The sequence below is a fragment of the Hipposideros armiger genome, unplaced genomic scaffold (assembly GCF_001890085.2).
Source record: "Hipposideros armiger isolate ML-2016 unplaced genomic scaffold, ASM189008v1 scaffold_337, whole genome shotgun sequence".
NCBI classification, from domain to species: domain Eukaryota; kingdom Metazoa; phylum Chordata; class Mammalia; order Chiroptera; family Hipposideridae; genus Hipposideros; species Hipposideros armiger.
The window spans coordinates 1,806,207-1,821,378 of NW_017731687.1; the positions used below are offsets into that span (position 1 = coordinate 1,806,207).

The 15,172-nt window shown below is 51.0% G+C and overlaps 1 protein-coding gene across 1 annotated transcript in view; it reads right to left on the reverse strand.

Annotated features, from left to right (window-relative positions):
• Nucleotides 1-15,172, reverse strand: part of EVC2 (EvC ciliary complex subunit 2) — a 105,537-nt gene that overhangs the window by 29,375 nt on the left and 60,990 nt on the right. Inside the window, exons 8-12 of the mRNA XM_019661149.1 lie at nt 13,983-14,373; nt 11,354-11,529; nt 9,264-9,423; nt 6,167-6,621; nt 1,746-1,950 (exon numbers count right to left, since the gene is read on the reverse strand). Coding sequence (XP_019516694.1) covers nt 1,746-1,950; nt 6,167-6,621; nt 9,264-9,423; nt 11,354-11,529; nt 13,983-14,373 — 1,387 coding nt within the window. The remainder of the gene's footprint in view (nt 1-1,745; nt 1,951-6,166; nt 6,622-9,263; nt 9,424-11,353; nt 11,530-13,982; nt 14,374-15,172) is intronic.

Here is a 15,172-nt window from a genome sequence, read left to right on the forward strand (position 1 = left end):
GCGCATTTCTCCTGGAAGGTACTGAATGAGCACACTTCATGCCCAGGGCTGATGCATCTGCCCCTTTGAGGCAGGGTACAAGGCCAATTCCCTTTCAGAACGAAGCACCTGGGACACGTTTAACATCAGAAACTTAATTCCTGCAGGACTGGTCCTTGGTTGGCAGGGGAGGCACGCTTCACTTTACTAATGTGCAAAATCTTTTATTCATTATTCCAAATCCTTTAAATTTTTTTGATAATTTGTCCCTTACTCTTTAATTAGCACCATTTACATATCCCATGCCCTTGTGAGAACAGAGATAAAAAACCTTTTTTACATATGAAAGAATGTAAAAGCTTCCAAGTTGTTTCTGCCCATTGATTTTTATAAGGAGAAGATGTGTCTGAATTTTTTTTCTTCCCCTAACGGAAGAACAGTGGGGTTAAGAATCAGGAAGCACCAGCCCCAAGCCCAGCTCTCCTGCCTCTCCCACTTCACAGCCGGTTCACTTTTCCTCTGCTGGCTGGTTTCCTCACCCGTAAAATGGGCCATAACATCTGCCTCCTGGCACTGCTGTGGTCTTCAGGGGATAGTGTGAGCTAGATTTTAATATGTTTTCAATCTCAACAGATTATCACCCAAAGGAAGCGCCAACATTTCATACACATCTGTGGTTGGTTGGTTAGTTCAGTTAACAAAATTTACTGCACACCTACTGTGCCCGGGCACTTTGTAGGTGCTGGGGATGGAACGGTGTGAATGCATCAGGGGCTGGTTTGGAGTGGAGGCACAGTCAACCAGCAAGTCAAGAGACCAGGACATTTCAGACAGTGAGCAATTATAGGAAGACATGGAGCACGGCCACGTGACACAGAATGCCTGGGGAGGGTTCTCATGCATGGGTGCCCAAGGAGGACCTCTGTGCAGGTGACACTTGGGCTGAGATGTGAGTAGACCACAGAGAGCTGCCCTGTGATGTGCTGAAGGAAGTGTGTTCTTGGCAGAGGAAACAGCAAGTTCAAAGCCTTGTCTTGGGTCAGGTTCCCCAGAGGCAGAGCTGGAGTGGGGTGCCCATGGTTTCCGGAGAGGAACTTGGAGCAACATATGAGGAGTGAGGGGCCAGGACAGGAAGGGGAAAGTGCCATGCGAGCAGAAATCCCAGGTAAGGTCTAGCCTTGACTGGTCCGTGGGGGCTCCGGAGCAAACACTGCACCCAAGAGTTGTCTGCCCTTGAAGCACGTAACAGGTGCTCAGAAAAGGCAGCTGTCAATCATCACCCTACAAGGCCCGGTGTGAGACACCCCTTTTCCCGCCCACCTGGGCTGAGGTGCACATCGTCCTCATGCCACTTACAGAAAGGGCCAGCCTTCTGTGCCCTGAGTTGGTCAGTGGGCTATGGCGGAGGGGCCAGAAGGGAGAGTAACCTTTCAGGCCAGGTGGTTCCCATCTTCCCAGGGCCAGGGCCAGGAGAGGGGTGTGGCTGTGAGCCGAGAGCAACTAACACTCATGGCTGCTGGTGAGCAGTGAAAGGACCCAGGCCAGGGGATCTGGGCTGGGCACCAGTGTGTCCACTGCAGACCTTAAGGTTAAGACATGCTTGGCAGTTCCAGGAGTAGAGGATGCCAGCACGGCTGGTGAGGACAGCATGGGGCTGAGTGAGATGAGCTGAGCCGGGGGTGGGCAGTGGGTCCAGATCCCATCGAAGCAGCAGCTGGGAGGTGTCCCGCCTGTGCAATCAAGAAGCCAACAGATGTCCACCCTACCTGCGGCTCAGGGGCAGCCAAGGCCTGGTCCAGTTTCAGGAACTCTGCCTCTCGCCAGGCAGCGTGAAGCCACTGCAGCAGGACGCGCGCCCGGATTTTGGGGAGGGCCAAGCTCCTGTCCATCTGGGCGAAGCAGCCGTGAACTTCCTGCCTCATCCTGAGCAGCTCCTCTTCAGACAGGGAGAAGGCCGAGGAACACAGCCGCCTGGGAAAGCAGAACCGGGAGCAGGCGAGTAACGTGCCGCTGTACGTACCTGCACGTCTCGATCCGCTCGTTCACCGATGGACCCTTAGGTCGATCCCGTATCTTTAATTGTCAGTAATGCCGCAATGCACTCTTGCCATGTGTGACAACACGGGTGGACCTAGAGGGTGTCATGCTCAGTGAAATAAGTCAGACAGAGAGAGACAAATACCGTATGCTGTCTCTTATAAGTGGAATCTAAAGAATAAAATAAACGAATAAACAAAACAGAAGCAGACTCAGATACAGAGAACAAACTGATAGTCAACAGATGGAGGAGGGCTGGAGACTGGGTAAAAAAGTGAAGGGATTAAGAAGTACAAATTGCCAACTATAGAAATAGTCATGGCGCACAGCATAGGAAATATAGTCAATGGTATTGTAATAATTACGTATGGTGTCAGGTGGGTACTAGATTTATCGGGGTGGTCACTCCATACGGTATATATGTCTAATCACAATGATATACACCTGAAACTAATATGATATTGTATATCAACTATAATTGAAAAATAAATTTTAAAATAAATTAATTAATTAAAAAAAATTTTTTTAAAGAATAACAATAAAATAGTGGGGGGGGTGCTGGGGGTGGGAAAGCTGAAAATTCAAAGAGCAAAAGTCATTAGTCAAAACCATGTCTGAGAAAAAGAAAACCCATAATCTGCCTAATCACGCCTTTATTTCGCAAATATTTCTTGAGCATCAGACGTCTGTCGTGTTGGACAAGACATCATATTGGACCTGAAGTCCAGAGTTGCGTGCACGAGGCCGTGAGGGTGTCTGTGAAGAGGCGACGGGCCTTCCCGTGTCCGTGACGTGAAGATAACCTCGTCTTGCTTTAGAAACAGACACGAAAGCAAAAGATTGCCCTTTGAGCTTGGTCAGCAGCAGACTGTAAATAGGGACCAGCGGCCCAGAAGAGAAATGCCCAGCTCAGCCCAGGTGGGCCAGGGAACAGGGGAAGCCTGCGTTGGCCTTAAAGGATGATGATCAACAGTTATTATTTAGAGAAAACACACTCCATGCTGAAAGCCACGCTGAGTGACTTAATGTTATGGGCTGACTTGCGTCCCTCCCACCCCTGCAAAAGATATGTTCGAGTCCTAATCCCTAGTTCCTGTGAATGTGATCTTTGAAAACAGGGTCTTTGCAGATGCAATTAAGAAGTCAGTCAGTCACACCGGACTAGGGTGGGCCCTTAATCCAACATGGCTGGTGTCCTTATAAGAAGAGAAAGACACACACACAGGGAGATGAACATGTGATGACAGAGGCAGAGATTGGAGTGATGCGCCTACAAGCCAACCGACGCCAAGGACTGAGTCAACACCAGGAGCTCAGAAACAGGCCCTCCCCTCGAGCCTTCAGAGGGCACATGACCTGCCCACACCTCCATCTCAGGCTTCAGGACTCCAGAACTGGGCGGGGATACATCTCTGTTGTTTTACACCATCCGGTTTGTGGTGCTTTCTTATGACGTTTACCCACATATCGCTAATCCTTCTAACAACTCAGTTAGAATTTACAGACGGAGGCTGAGTAACATCCCCCTCTTCACCTCAGGCAAGGCCCACCACCCACGCTACGGGGAGGGGAGGGCCACAAGCTCACTTTTCCGCCTCTCAGGACCCTGTTCTGGCCAAGGAGATGCTGGGGACTGCTGGTCAGAATTTCCTCCCTGACCCAGGAGACAGCACTGGAGGATGAGGCCTTTTCTCTTCCTTCCTGCTTTGGACAACGTGTGTTCATTTCTTAACCAATATTCTCTTTAGACAAATGGGTATGTTTGGTTATTCCAGCAATGTTCAGTCAGCCCTGGCCACAGTGGAAGCTTTAAAATGCAGAAGTGTCTGCAGGATCCAACTGTGGGAGGCCGGGGCCAGACCCATCCCATCCAAACCTCAATGTTGGAGTGCGGGGCTGTGGTTCAGCTGGACGGTTCTCTCGTGGAAATAGAATAAAGATCGTCAGGGCTGATCTGGGCCCCCAGCCAGAAAGAGTCTAAATGCCCCAAGCTCACGTCGCTGACACCTCTCTCTTGGGTTTCTCACTCCAGGGGGTCCACCAGTGTTTTTAAAGGACCTCAGGCAACGGCAGCTGCTCACCCATACCTCCCCGAGTGGAGTGAGTGTCTTAGCTCACCGTGTCTGCTGGTTATGAGGAATCAAACTGAAGGCAACTTGGAAATGAGTGAGTCATTATTCTTTTTTTTCTTTTAGCTGAGCCATTCTGCCACCTGTTGGCAGCTCAACGGCTGCTCAGCTTGGGCCGGGAATCGAACCGCTGTTGCTCAGAGCTCAAACTCTTGAGCGAGTTCTTAACCAACTGAGCCACTCGGCCGGCCCTGTGAGTCGTTATTCTTGCCCGTCTTTGACCTGGATCTGCCCTGGCAGGGGTGGGGGTGGGGGTGGGGCGGTGCTGTCTTAATCCTCTATTATACTACGTAAGCACCAAAATTATACAGAAATATGGGAAACAGGGTCTCTGTCCCAAAAGAGTTTAAAATGCAGGCAGGAACTAGGAAAGAAGTCTCAAGGACACGCTTTCCCCGACAAAGACATGTGTCCTCATTAATTCCTACTCTATCCGACCAGGTTTACAGCAACTCCATCCTGCTGGAAATTGGGAAGCTGCATATATTGGGTTGTCGGGAAAATTCACGACGTATTTTTTCTATGTTTTTCGTTGCAAAAATGCATCTTGACTTTTCCGACAACCCAATAAATGTGTTTCAAAACCACCGTGCAAAGAAAGCCATATTTACAGAATGCCTCAGAGATAAAGGCTGCAACCTTTTAGACTCTTACGAGAACAAAGTGGATGAGCAGACTCACAACGTGTGCGTTGTCAGCGGACCCTCTTTAACCCTTAGAAAAATCACAAGAGTTTTCTGACAGCAACATGAAATCTCTCTTTTCCTGCTAGACGACTAAATCAGCATCAGCTTTAGTAAGGCTCTCGGCAAAATGAATCCAAATGAACTTGGAGAAAACGACCTCCTGGTAATAAGGATGTCAAGTCCATTTCAGGCGCTCTGAAGAGTCAGAGAGGTTGGAGCATGAAAAGAGACTTCGGTGGGATGTGGGTTGAACTGAGTAATTACTGCTGGGAACAACTCGTGGGAACAGGAAGTGGTGTTTAAGGATGCAATTTTTGTGGGCTTGGAGAAGACAGCATCTCCTCTTGCTCGTTCAAGAAAACAAACACTAACAAAGATGGGGAAATACATGAGGACAGACTGGCGAAGAGAAACGGTAAAGAGCCGAGAGGTCACGTGATCTAAACCAGGACAACATCAATGTCCGCGAACACCTAAGAACCCATTCTCCCTGGTAGCCAGGTCAGGCCCTGGGAACAGCACCCAGGGGGCATTAAATTGTTGAGGCCAGGAAGCTCCTGTGCCACGGAACGGTGGACATAGCAGAATGATGCTGTGTTACATGATCCCACAAGGGTTCGAGAAGAGTGCAGCCCTTGGTGCAGGCGGGGAGCACCACACGTCCAGCAAACAGAGCAACGGGTCCACAGAGCGGGGTGGGGCGGAGGGACCTGCCAGGTACAGAGACTCACCCCCTTCCCTCTCGCCCACCCGCGACCCACAACATCCTCTCCACAACCGTGTGTCCGTGAAACCATTTCTAACAGAAAGGGCTCGAGGTTCAGAATTTACACTGTGACTAAGATTCAGCTTAAACTGTGGAGGGTCTACACCAAGAAAGGAAGTCTGCAAGGGGCTTGGTTTTGTTTCTTTGCTTAGATGGGGTTTTCTGGGTGGGTTTGTTGAAAGGAAAAGCAACTTTAAGGAACATTGATCGGGAGGTCCACTGGTTAAAGGGAAAGAGGCACCCCTCGCCACTCCGCACCTCGTCAAACATCACTTCTCATCCAGGGGACCAGGCACAGCTCCTGCTTACCCACCAGTAGTGGGTTTCAATCCCCCGACTGCCCGTGAAATTATTCAAACAAAGCAATCACATCCTCCCGTGGGGACCAGGGGCACCTCACCCTCTTGCTACTACAAAGCCTGCCTCCCACAGCCCCTGCTGTTCACTCTGCAACCCCCGAGGGGCCCTGGGTGTCACGCGGTGTCCTTCTCCCCGGCTGAGAGTCTCTGTGACTCCCAAATGGCTGTCGACCTCAGCTGGCCGGCGACAGAAACCTGCGGGACACTCACAGAAAGATCTGCTGCTCCCAGCGTCTCAGCTCCGCCTGCTCCTCCGTCGAGGCCTCCAGCGCGTCGTCCTTCAGCCTCTGCCTCACGCTCTGGACGCCCTCCTGGTCCCTGTCCCGCTCCTCGCCCTGCAGCTGCACGGCCCGGGCGGCCATCTCCCTGCTGTGCTCCCCCAGGATCTGCTGCAGGAAGAGCCAGGGTACCCCGCGCTTGAGCAGCTCCTGGGTCATCAGTGAGCTCTGGAGACGCCGCAGGTCCTCGGTGGCTCTCTCGGACAGCGACAGGGTCAGGGCCCTGAGGTCGTCCAGCGCGGCCTGGTCCAGACGCTCCTGCAGCTCCTCCAGGGCGGCGCCGTGGCCCGCCACCAGGCCCCTCCACTGGCCCAGGTACTGGCCCACGTCCTCGGCCGCTCGGAAGGCTTCCCCGATGGACAGCTGCTCCTTCCGCTGCTCCTTGTGCTGGCAGGGATTCCAGAGAGGAGAAGGACATGGGGACAAGGCTTGGGGCATCGAGCCCTTTGGGAAAGCGCTTCGGACATTCGCCAGAGGAGGCTCAGAACGCTGAAGCCCTTTCCCCAAGCTCACAGTTAGGAAGTCGTCCTTAAAGAAACAACCCAGCACAGCATGAAAACGTCACCTGTTTGACATTAGTCAAGCACGCATTCATTGACCAGGGAAAACCCAAGAGGCCGCCGCCCCGGGTTCCAGGCCTGGCTCCTCCACTGACAAGCCGAGTGCCTGGAAGTGAGCATCTTAGCCTCGCTGTGCCTCCGTTTCCTAATCTGTAAAGTGGGGAGAACAATGGGCTCTGCCTCACAGAGTAACTGTGAGGAGTCAGCAGGTTGTCATCTGTCGCTCCAGAGAAGAGCCCGGTGCAGAGCCTGCTACTGTCACTGCTGTGTGCCAGGCACCCGGTAACTGCCCAGCGTGGGATTCTAAGGATGCAAACCCAGAGATCCACGGGAGACAATTTAAATGAGTCAGGAAGGCCTCCTAAGGAAGGACATGCAAGTGAGACCTGTGGGATGAGGTCATATCTTAATCAGGTTAAGACACAGGGAAAGAACCTTCCTGGGAGAAAGAACAGTCGGAGCAAAGGCCCGGAGGTAGAAAAAGAGCTGGCACATGACGATGTCCATCGTGGTGCTATTTATCATAGTGCACCTGTGGACAGTCTCGGTTCTGTTCTGTGAGAACATGGGATGGTCTTCCTTATGTTCGTGGGTCCTGGTGGCCAGAGTGCCAATTCTTTCATTCTACCAATGAAATGTCCTCAGCACTGGGGACAGAACATAAAGCTTTGTCTTTGGGGAGCTACATCTTAACTCTGTGCCACTTGTAAGATTTATCAAAAGCAGCTACAAGAAACGATGCTTATAGAAGACTGCTGGAACCTCTGCAGTCCATCCATCCTGCTAGACCCCACCCTTGCATCAGGCCTGACCATCAGAGAAATGTGGTCTTGGGCCCCACTGTTTTGATCCATTAGCCCACGGAGACAGGTGAGGTGATGCTCAACATGGGGTAGAGGTCAGCAGTCAAGGTGAGAGCCATGGCTTTCTGTTGGGCCCAAAATGTGATCATTAAAAGCAGGGTTTCTATTGATCAAGCTCAAGTTATCCCCCTATCTCCTTCCTTCCATCCTGGAAGGTACCACCTAGGTCTCATCCCATACATCCCATATATCCTCTGAATCTGTCCTTCCCCCGGGGCTCAAGGCGGTGTCTCAGTTTTAGGTCCCCATCAGCTCTCACCTGGCTGAGCACTAGAGCCTCCCATGGGTTTGCTCCAACTCTATGTGACGGGCTACTCATGTGAGCTTCCTAAATCCTAAATTTGATCGCGTCCTTCTCCTAAAAGCCCTTCACTGTTCCCACTGTCCTCGGATGAAGGTGATGCCTCAGCCTGGCACGCCGTGCCCACGCTGCTGGGCACACTCCCTCCACCCCTGCCCTCATCCGCCCGCACACCCCAGCATGTCAAGTTCTCAGAGTCCCCAGCACAGCAAGGCAGTCTCGCCCGAGTGCCTCCCCGCCACCTGCAGTGTCCTTCCTGGCCTTGGACACATCAAACGCACATTTGTCCCCTGGGCCTCAGTATGTGCTGCGCCTGCTTGGCAAAGCCTCCCCCGGCAGAATGAGTCCCTTCCTGTCTGCACTGCTAGAGCACATAACGTATGGCATGAAGTGAGCACATGAGGACGCATTTATGTGTTTATGTGTTGGTCTCTCCTCTTGCAAGGCGGGCAAACATCCGAGCAGGCTCGTGTCCAGATAAGGCCAGGCTCTAAGTCAGACAGGCCTGGCTTCAGCCCCGTGTCTGCCGCTAACCGGGTGTTTGACTTTGACCACATTACTTAATGCTGTGATGAGAATGCTTGTGCCCCCCAATCATTCATGTGCTGAAACCTAGTGCCCCTCGTGATGGTATTTGGAGGTAGAGCCTTTGGAGGGTGCTTGGGTCATGAGGGTGGGGCCCTTATGAAAGGGATTAGTGCTGTTCTCTAAGGGACCCCCAAGGGCTCCCTCAGCCCTTCCTGCATGTGACAACACAGCGAGAAGAGGGCTCCCGTCAGAGGCCCACCACCCTGATCTTGGGCTTCCAACCTCCAGAACTGTACAATATAAATTTTTGTCTTTATAAGCCACTTAGTCTGTGATATTTTGTTACAGAAGCCTGAATAGGCTAAGACACTGCAGCTCTCTGAGCCTCAGTGTCTTCATTTAAAAAAAAAGGGAAAAAATCACTAGTACTACTTCATAGGGTTAATGAACATAAGGATTAAATATCTTATACAGCACACTTAGCATAGGTTTATGTAAACACTCAGTAAACACTGTGGCATTGTCACCATCACTCCTGTACCCTTGCCCTCATCCACCGCGACCCTCTGCTTTGCTGAGGCTGGACAGGACCTGTAGAGCCCTTCATGACCCAGCAGGCCAAAAAGCCACCGTCAGTCAACCACAGATGGCACGTCAGGATGCCTGCCTGGTCGCCACTTGGATGCCAGCTCTCTGATGGCCATGCCTGGGTACCTGGCACTTGGTGGGTGTGCAGAAAGGTTGTGCAAAGAAGCAACAGCATAATCCCTTAGATACCTTTTGCAGCATCTCTCGTCTTCTCTTCATTATTAGTTTTTGGCGGAGCTTTTTCTTTTCCTGCTTTAAGTCATTGTCCAGCTTCTGTTTGATAGAAAAGACTTCGGTCTGAGCCCGCTCCAGCAGCACTTCCATCTGGTCTTCATCCAAGTACCCTGCTCTGGATGGAAAAGACACGGGGCTACTCAATGTACTCTCTGAACACCCCTTGAGCCTCACTCCTGTGGCTGAACGTTTGTGGCCATGTTAGTTTGGATTGCACCAGACACATGTTTACCCTGAAGAAGGAGTAAGAGAACCGGTGGCTAAGACATGGCTGGAATACAGGAAGGGTCAAGTCGGCGGCATTACAGGCGTGCAGAGAGAGCTCAACGTCTGGAGAGCAATCACCGGGAGGGCAGAAATTGGGCAAGAAATTGGGGGAAATGAACACCCCACAGGACCACAGTGGTACAGACAGAGCCTTCCAAGAGGAGATGGAAGGACAGGAATGCCTGGTGACAGCAATGGCACAAAGTCCAAGAGGTAGACATAGGGAATACTCTGTGGGGGTTAATGCTATGTGTTAACTTGACTGACTACGGGGCGCCCAGATTACACACTGTTTCGGGGTGTGTCTGTGAGGGTGTTTCCGGATGGGGTTAGCATTGGCATCCGTGGGCCCGGTAGGCAGCCTGCCCTCCCCAATGTGGGCGGGCATCATCCAATCCGTTGAGGGCCTGAATGGAACAAAAGGAAGGAAGGTGGGACTCGCCCCCCGTTTTTTCTGCCTCCGTGTGTGAGCTGGGCTATCTCATCTCACCTTCTCCTACCCTTGGACTGGGATTTACGTCATCGGCTCCCCTGGTTCTCAGGCCTTAGGACTCAGACTGAATTACACCACCGGCTTTCCTGGGTCTCCAGCTGGCAGATGGAAGGTCGGCCTCCATAACGGCACGAGCCAATTTCTCATCTACAGCTGCTCTGTTTTTCTGGAGAATCCTGACTGACACACTCTATTCTTACCACCCTACTCCCAGTCTGTCTGTATCCCTGGGCTGGGCCCCCCGTTTAGTACAGGAAAGATACTTCATGGAAACTTCTGGAAGAAATGAATAGGTGAATGAATGAATGATAGATATGTTTTAGAAATGTACGTCTGTGCCAGCCTTTACAACAGAATTTAAGAATCAGAGGTAAAACACACTTCCTGTAACTGCTCAGAGCCATGCAGCCAGCTGTCGGATACCTCACTTCAAGGCAAGGAACTGTTTCTTTCACTTGAGTGAAAATTAATCAGGAACGTTAAGTCAATTGCAGTGACAAATTCATTAGCATCTTTGGGTGAGCGTGTTTGTTCACATAATTCGCACGTTACAGAATCCTCATTAAATAGAGAGAGAGCTGCCAAGACCTAATAAAATTACCTAGGTAGTGGACCCAATTCATAAAACCACAGATCGTCACAAGAAACCAATTCGATAGTCACGTCCCTATTCCTCTTAGAGCTTCTCGTAACCTAAAAAGGAGACGTTTCATTGTTTACGATGAAGCACCTCAAAGTCTAGGTGACAAGGAGCATGGTAGAGAGGAGTGGGACTGCACTGATCACAATCACCGTTTACCCAGATGCATGGCACCCCCGGTGCTGCTGGGAGAAACCGATCACAGCCCAGGACAAGCATCTGTGTACTGACACTTCACTCCCAAGGTGAGTGCAAGAGCACAGGGTGCCAGAGCTCAAGGGAGGAGGGCTCTCCCACCACACAGCTCATGTCAGCTTCCGGCGCCGGTTTCTCAATGAAACGGGGAGGACTTGCTCTAAAATAAGCCCGGGTGGAGGTGTCTAGCTACGGCAGGATTGGCAGTGAGCTGGTACCTATTGGAGTTGAATGATGGGCACATGGGGCTCCTTGCCCGGTTGTCTCGACTGCCGAGTTACGTTTTTCAAATTCTAGAATGCAAAGGAGTCTTAGAACTAGGGAATTCTTCTTAAGAATAATTAAGAAGCAGCCGGTGCATTCAATGACTGAACACAAGCAGATGGTCTTGCATGAGGAACGTGGGGCAAGGCGGTTTGTTTGCCCATCGGGACGGTTTGGGGGTTTTACCTCTCGTGTTTCTGGATGAGGAGGGTCAGCTGGGCAGCCGCGGTGCTCAGAAGGCCTTGCACACGGGTCTCTGACGACTGTAAGTTCTGGACCAGGTACTCCCTGTGGCCAAATCTTTTACTTAGATGATACCTCTTACTAGCCTGGAAAAAGTCCATTAACTCTTCTACATCTTCCTGTTTAAAAAAAAAAATCAAGAAAATATGCCTAATTAGCATTTAGAGAAAATTCTCTCTAGACATTTAAAATACTACATTTCCTTTTTAAAGAAAATACACAGGAACAGGAGCACTGGGATTAACACTCAGCAAAGGCTTACAAGAAAATTCTATCTGAATAAGAAATGAGGACTTTGAACAGTGCCCAGGACCCAGATGGGAAGAAGTCATCAAAATGACTTCACGGCCCTAAGACGCGGGATGTAAATTTCACTCAGTCAGTGATCAGTCCTTTCCCCAGGCACACGTGCACACCCACGTTGGTCCCAAAACAGCACCAGCACAGGTGCGGCAGTTCTGGGACCCATCATCAGCCACCGGCGCTGACCCCTGAACTCCCACACGCACGGAGGCGAAGAGAGGAGTAGTTACAAAGAGCAGCGAGACGCTTTCTTTGGTCTAAAAATGAACACCACCCAACCAAACACAAGAGCGGATGCGAACCAAGCTTACGCTGGGTGTCTTCTCTGGGCCTGACAGCGGGCCCAGGCCTTTCTTACCTTATAGAACTTAATCTAGAGCAGCGGCTCTCAACCTGTGGGTCGCGACCCCTTTGGGGGCCGAATGACCCTTTCACAAGGGTCACCTAAGACCATCGGAAAACAAAAAGATATTTACATGACGATTCATAACCGTAGCAAAATTACAGTTATAGAGTAGCAACGAAAATAATTTTATGGTTGGGGGTCACCACAACATGAGGAACTGTATTAAGGGGTCGCGCGCGGCATTAGGAAGGTTGAGAACCGCTGCTCTAGGGAGAGAGTCCTGTTAGTCCCATTTCCTAGGTGAGGAAGCTAGGTCCATGTCGCACAGCTGGTGAAGAGCCGAGAGGGAATGGAACTCAGCCATCTAATTCCAGGGCCTGTGCTCTCACGTCAGAGTAGGCTGCCCCCCAAATCCCTCTTCACCCAGCGGCACAGGAATTAGAACCACAGGAATGAGACCAGCAGGAATTAAAACATTAGCCTCAGTGGAATCACCCAGTGATCGACTCTGCTGTCTTGTTTCCATCTGTGGAAACATTGCCCAGGCAATGAGCTACTGAAAAGATCAGCACATTGTTCAATAAGAGACGTCTGATGTCACGGACGGTCTCCTTTCCGCACAAAAGCTGTAACATCACCAGTTCCCGACACCTGAGAATCCGCACTGTCCAGGCAGTGAGAGCTGATGGTCAGACAGGCCGAATACCAGCATCGCCCTGAAAGCCCTGGCAACAGAATCAATAGAAAGGGAACACTGTGGCAATATTCCTGTCCTCCCCGGGATGGGACCCATGTGACCTGGTGACCTGGGCCAGCATGCAAGGAAAGTCACAGGCAGCATCCTCAAATATTCCAGCAGCTCTGGGCAGAGAAGTCTCTGCCGCAGTGGCGCTATCACTGAGGCAGTTACGCCTGCGGCCCCATTGTGGTTAATCATCACACACATTCTTTCCAATGTGACTGCCCTGAGAGTCAGCCACTGCCCTTCATGAGAAAGGGACTGCAATATCTAAGTGACGCCATGGGGTCTGAATACCGGACAAGGAAGATGACAGAATTCTTGCTGTATTTACTCTCACCGAAGCTTAGTGTAAAAACCTAGAGCAAACTGGAGAGGCTGCTCTGTCCTCTTCACGTCCCAGTGCCTCCTGCGAGTGGCCCTGTCTCCCCAAAGGCTCACGGGGATTATGTGGTCTCCTCCGGGCACCACCCTGCTCTGTCGCGCCCTCACACACTGAGCCTGTGCCAGGACCGGAAATCTGGTGTGTGATTACACATTAGTGACTTCACCTCGTGCCAGCCTCACAGGAAATTCCACAGCACATTGACAATCTCAGATAAACTATTGTTGCTATCATCTAGGAATTTATTCGGTCTGCATTAATAACGTTCACACTCAAGTATATATGCAAGAATAGATACAAATTCACGCAGGCGTATCTGGACACGGACTGTAATGGGCGCCCTCCCCACACAGACACACACGTATATGCACATATATAGTTACATGATTTTAACTGCTATATAAACATATTTCGAGCCAAGCACTGGCTTTCATGAATCAGCTCATTCAATCTCCATCACTCCCCTGTGATTATGGGTGCTCTATTAACCCTATTTTACAGGTAAGGAAACTGAGGCTCAAAGAAGTTGGGCAATTTGCTTAAACTGACACAGCTGCTGGGTGGCAGAACTGGAGTTCATGTCCAGGTCGACCTGAGTCCCGGGCCTGGGCTTCAAGCCCCCGTGTGTCCTGCTCACTGGGAGCTCACACACGCATGAAGGGTGAAGGAAGAGAACGTTAGTTCACTCGTCCGCAGCATGAGAGAAGACACAGGCCTTAGCTCTGGGGGAGGAGGGATTTACTGCAACCGGTCAGGAAAATGACTCTTGCCTCACAGCGAGCCTGATTCGAGGTCTTACCTGTGTTTTAGAGTAATCTTGTAGCAGCATTTTAGCTGCTTCTGGTTTCAGGTCCCCTTTGAAAATAGCGTTTTTTATCTGGGCGAAAAAGATACGGTGCACTTCATTTCTCTGGAAAATGGCCAGCTGCCTGTGAGCCCGGGCAAAGTCTTCCTCCTGCTGCAGAGCGAGGGACCTTCTCAAGTGCTCCTGTTCCAGCCCGTGCAGGGTCCGCAGGAGGCCGCTGCACTCGACAGCGGACTGTGGGGAGAAGAGGCAGCACATGAGACGCTGACACGCCAGACAGGCGTGCATGCACACAAGCATGCACAAGCATACATGCATACACATGCATACATACATACAACACAGTGCACGTACACGCAAGGGCATATGTGCACACAAGCACACACTCACATGGAACACACACATATGTACACACGTACACACACACACACACACACACACACACACACAATGTCCCATTTTACAGGCCATTTTCAGGCAGTTTGAGTTGCAGATTTCCTCCCCTGTGAATGTTCTGCTTTGAGATTGTTCTGGAAAACATGGAGATATGGAGATAACGCAAGGACAGGTTGCAACAGCGTTTTCCAGAGCTGAGCAGCCTCGTCATTGTCAGCTTCTCACAGCCAGGACAGAAAAGCACGTGCATGCACACACATGCAAATCCTGAAACAAAATCATCTGTCCTTATCATGAGAATTACATTTCTGCTGAAGAGTAAGGCCTGAGGCAATGCTATGTTTGTGCCATCGTGAAACACTCCCTAGGATAAGCTTGGATGGGAGCTCTCCATTTCCACATACACTGCCCTCCTAAGGGGGGAGTGGGGCGGTGGGGCCAGAGACCTGCAGAAATGTGTTCAACCCCCAACCTAGTTCAATCCTCCAGTGGCACAGACAAGAAGACTAAACCCTAAGCAAGGGACCCACACCTCAAGCCTGCCAAGGATGGGACATCATGTATGGAAATGAGTGGGGTGGCCTGGTATGAGAGACACTAGGGAGCAGCGGGGACTGGGGCAAAGTGGAATAAGCAAGCCCTGCCTTCAGAGCCAGCCGTTACTCACCCCCCAAAGAGGGCCCTGCAGGAATGTGGACCCAGTGCAGCCATCTCTTCCCATTTTTCAAGAGAAACTGAAAGTCTGGATTTTTTTTTTTTTAGCTGAGCCATCCCGCCACCTGTTGGCA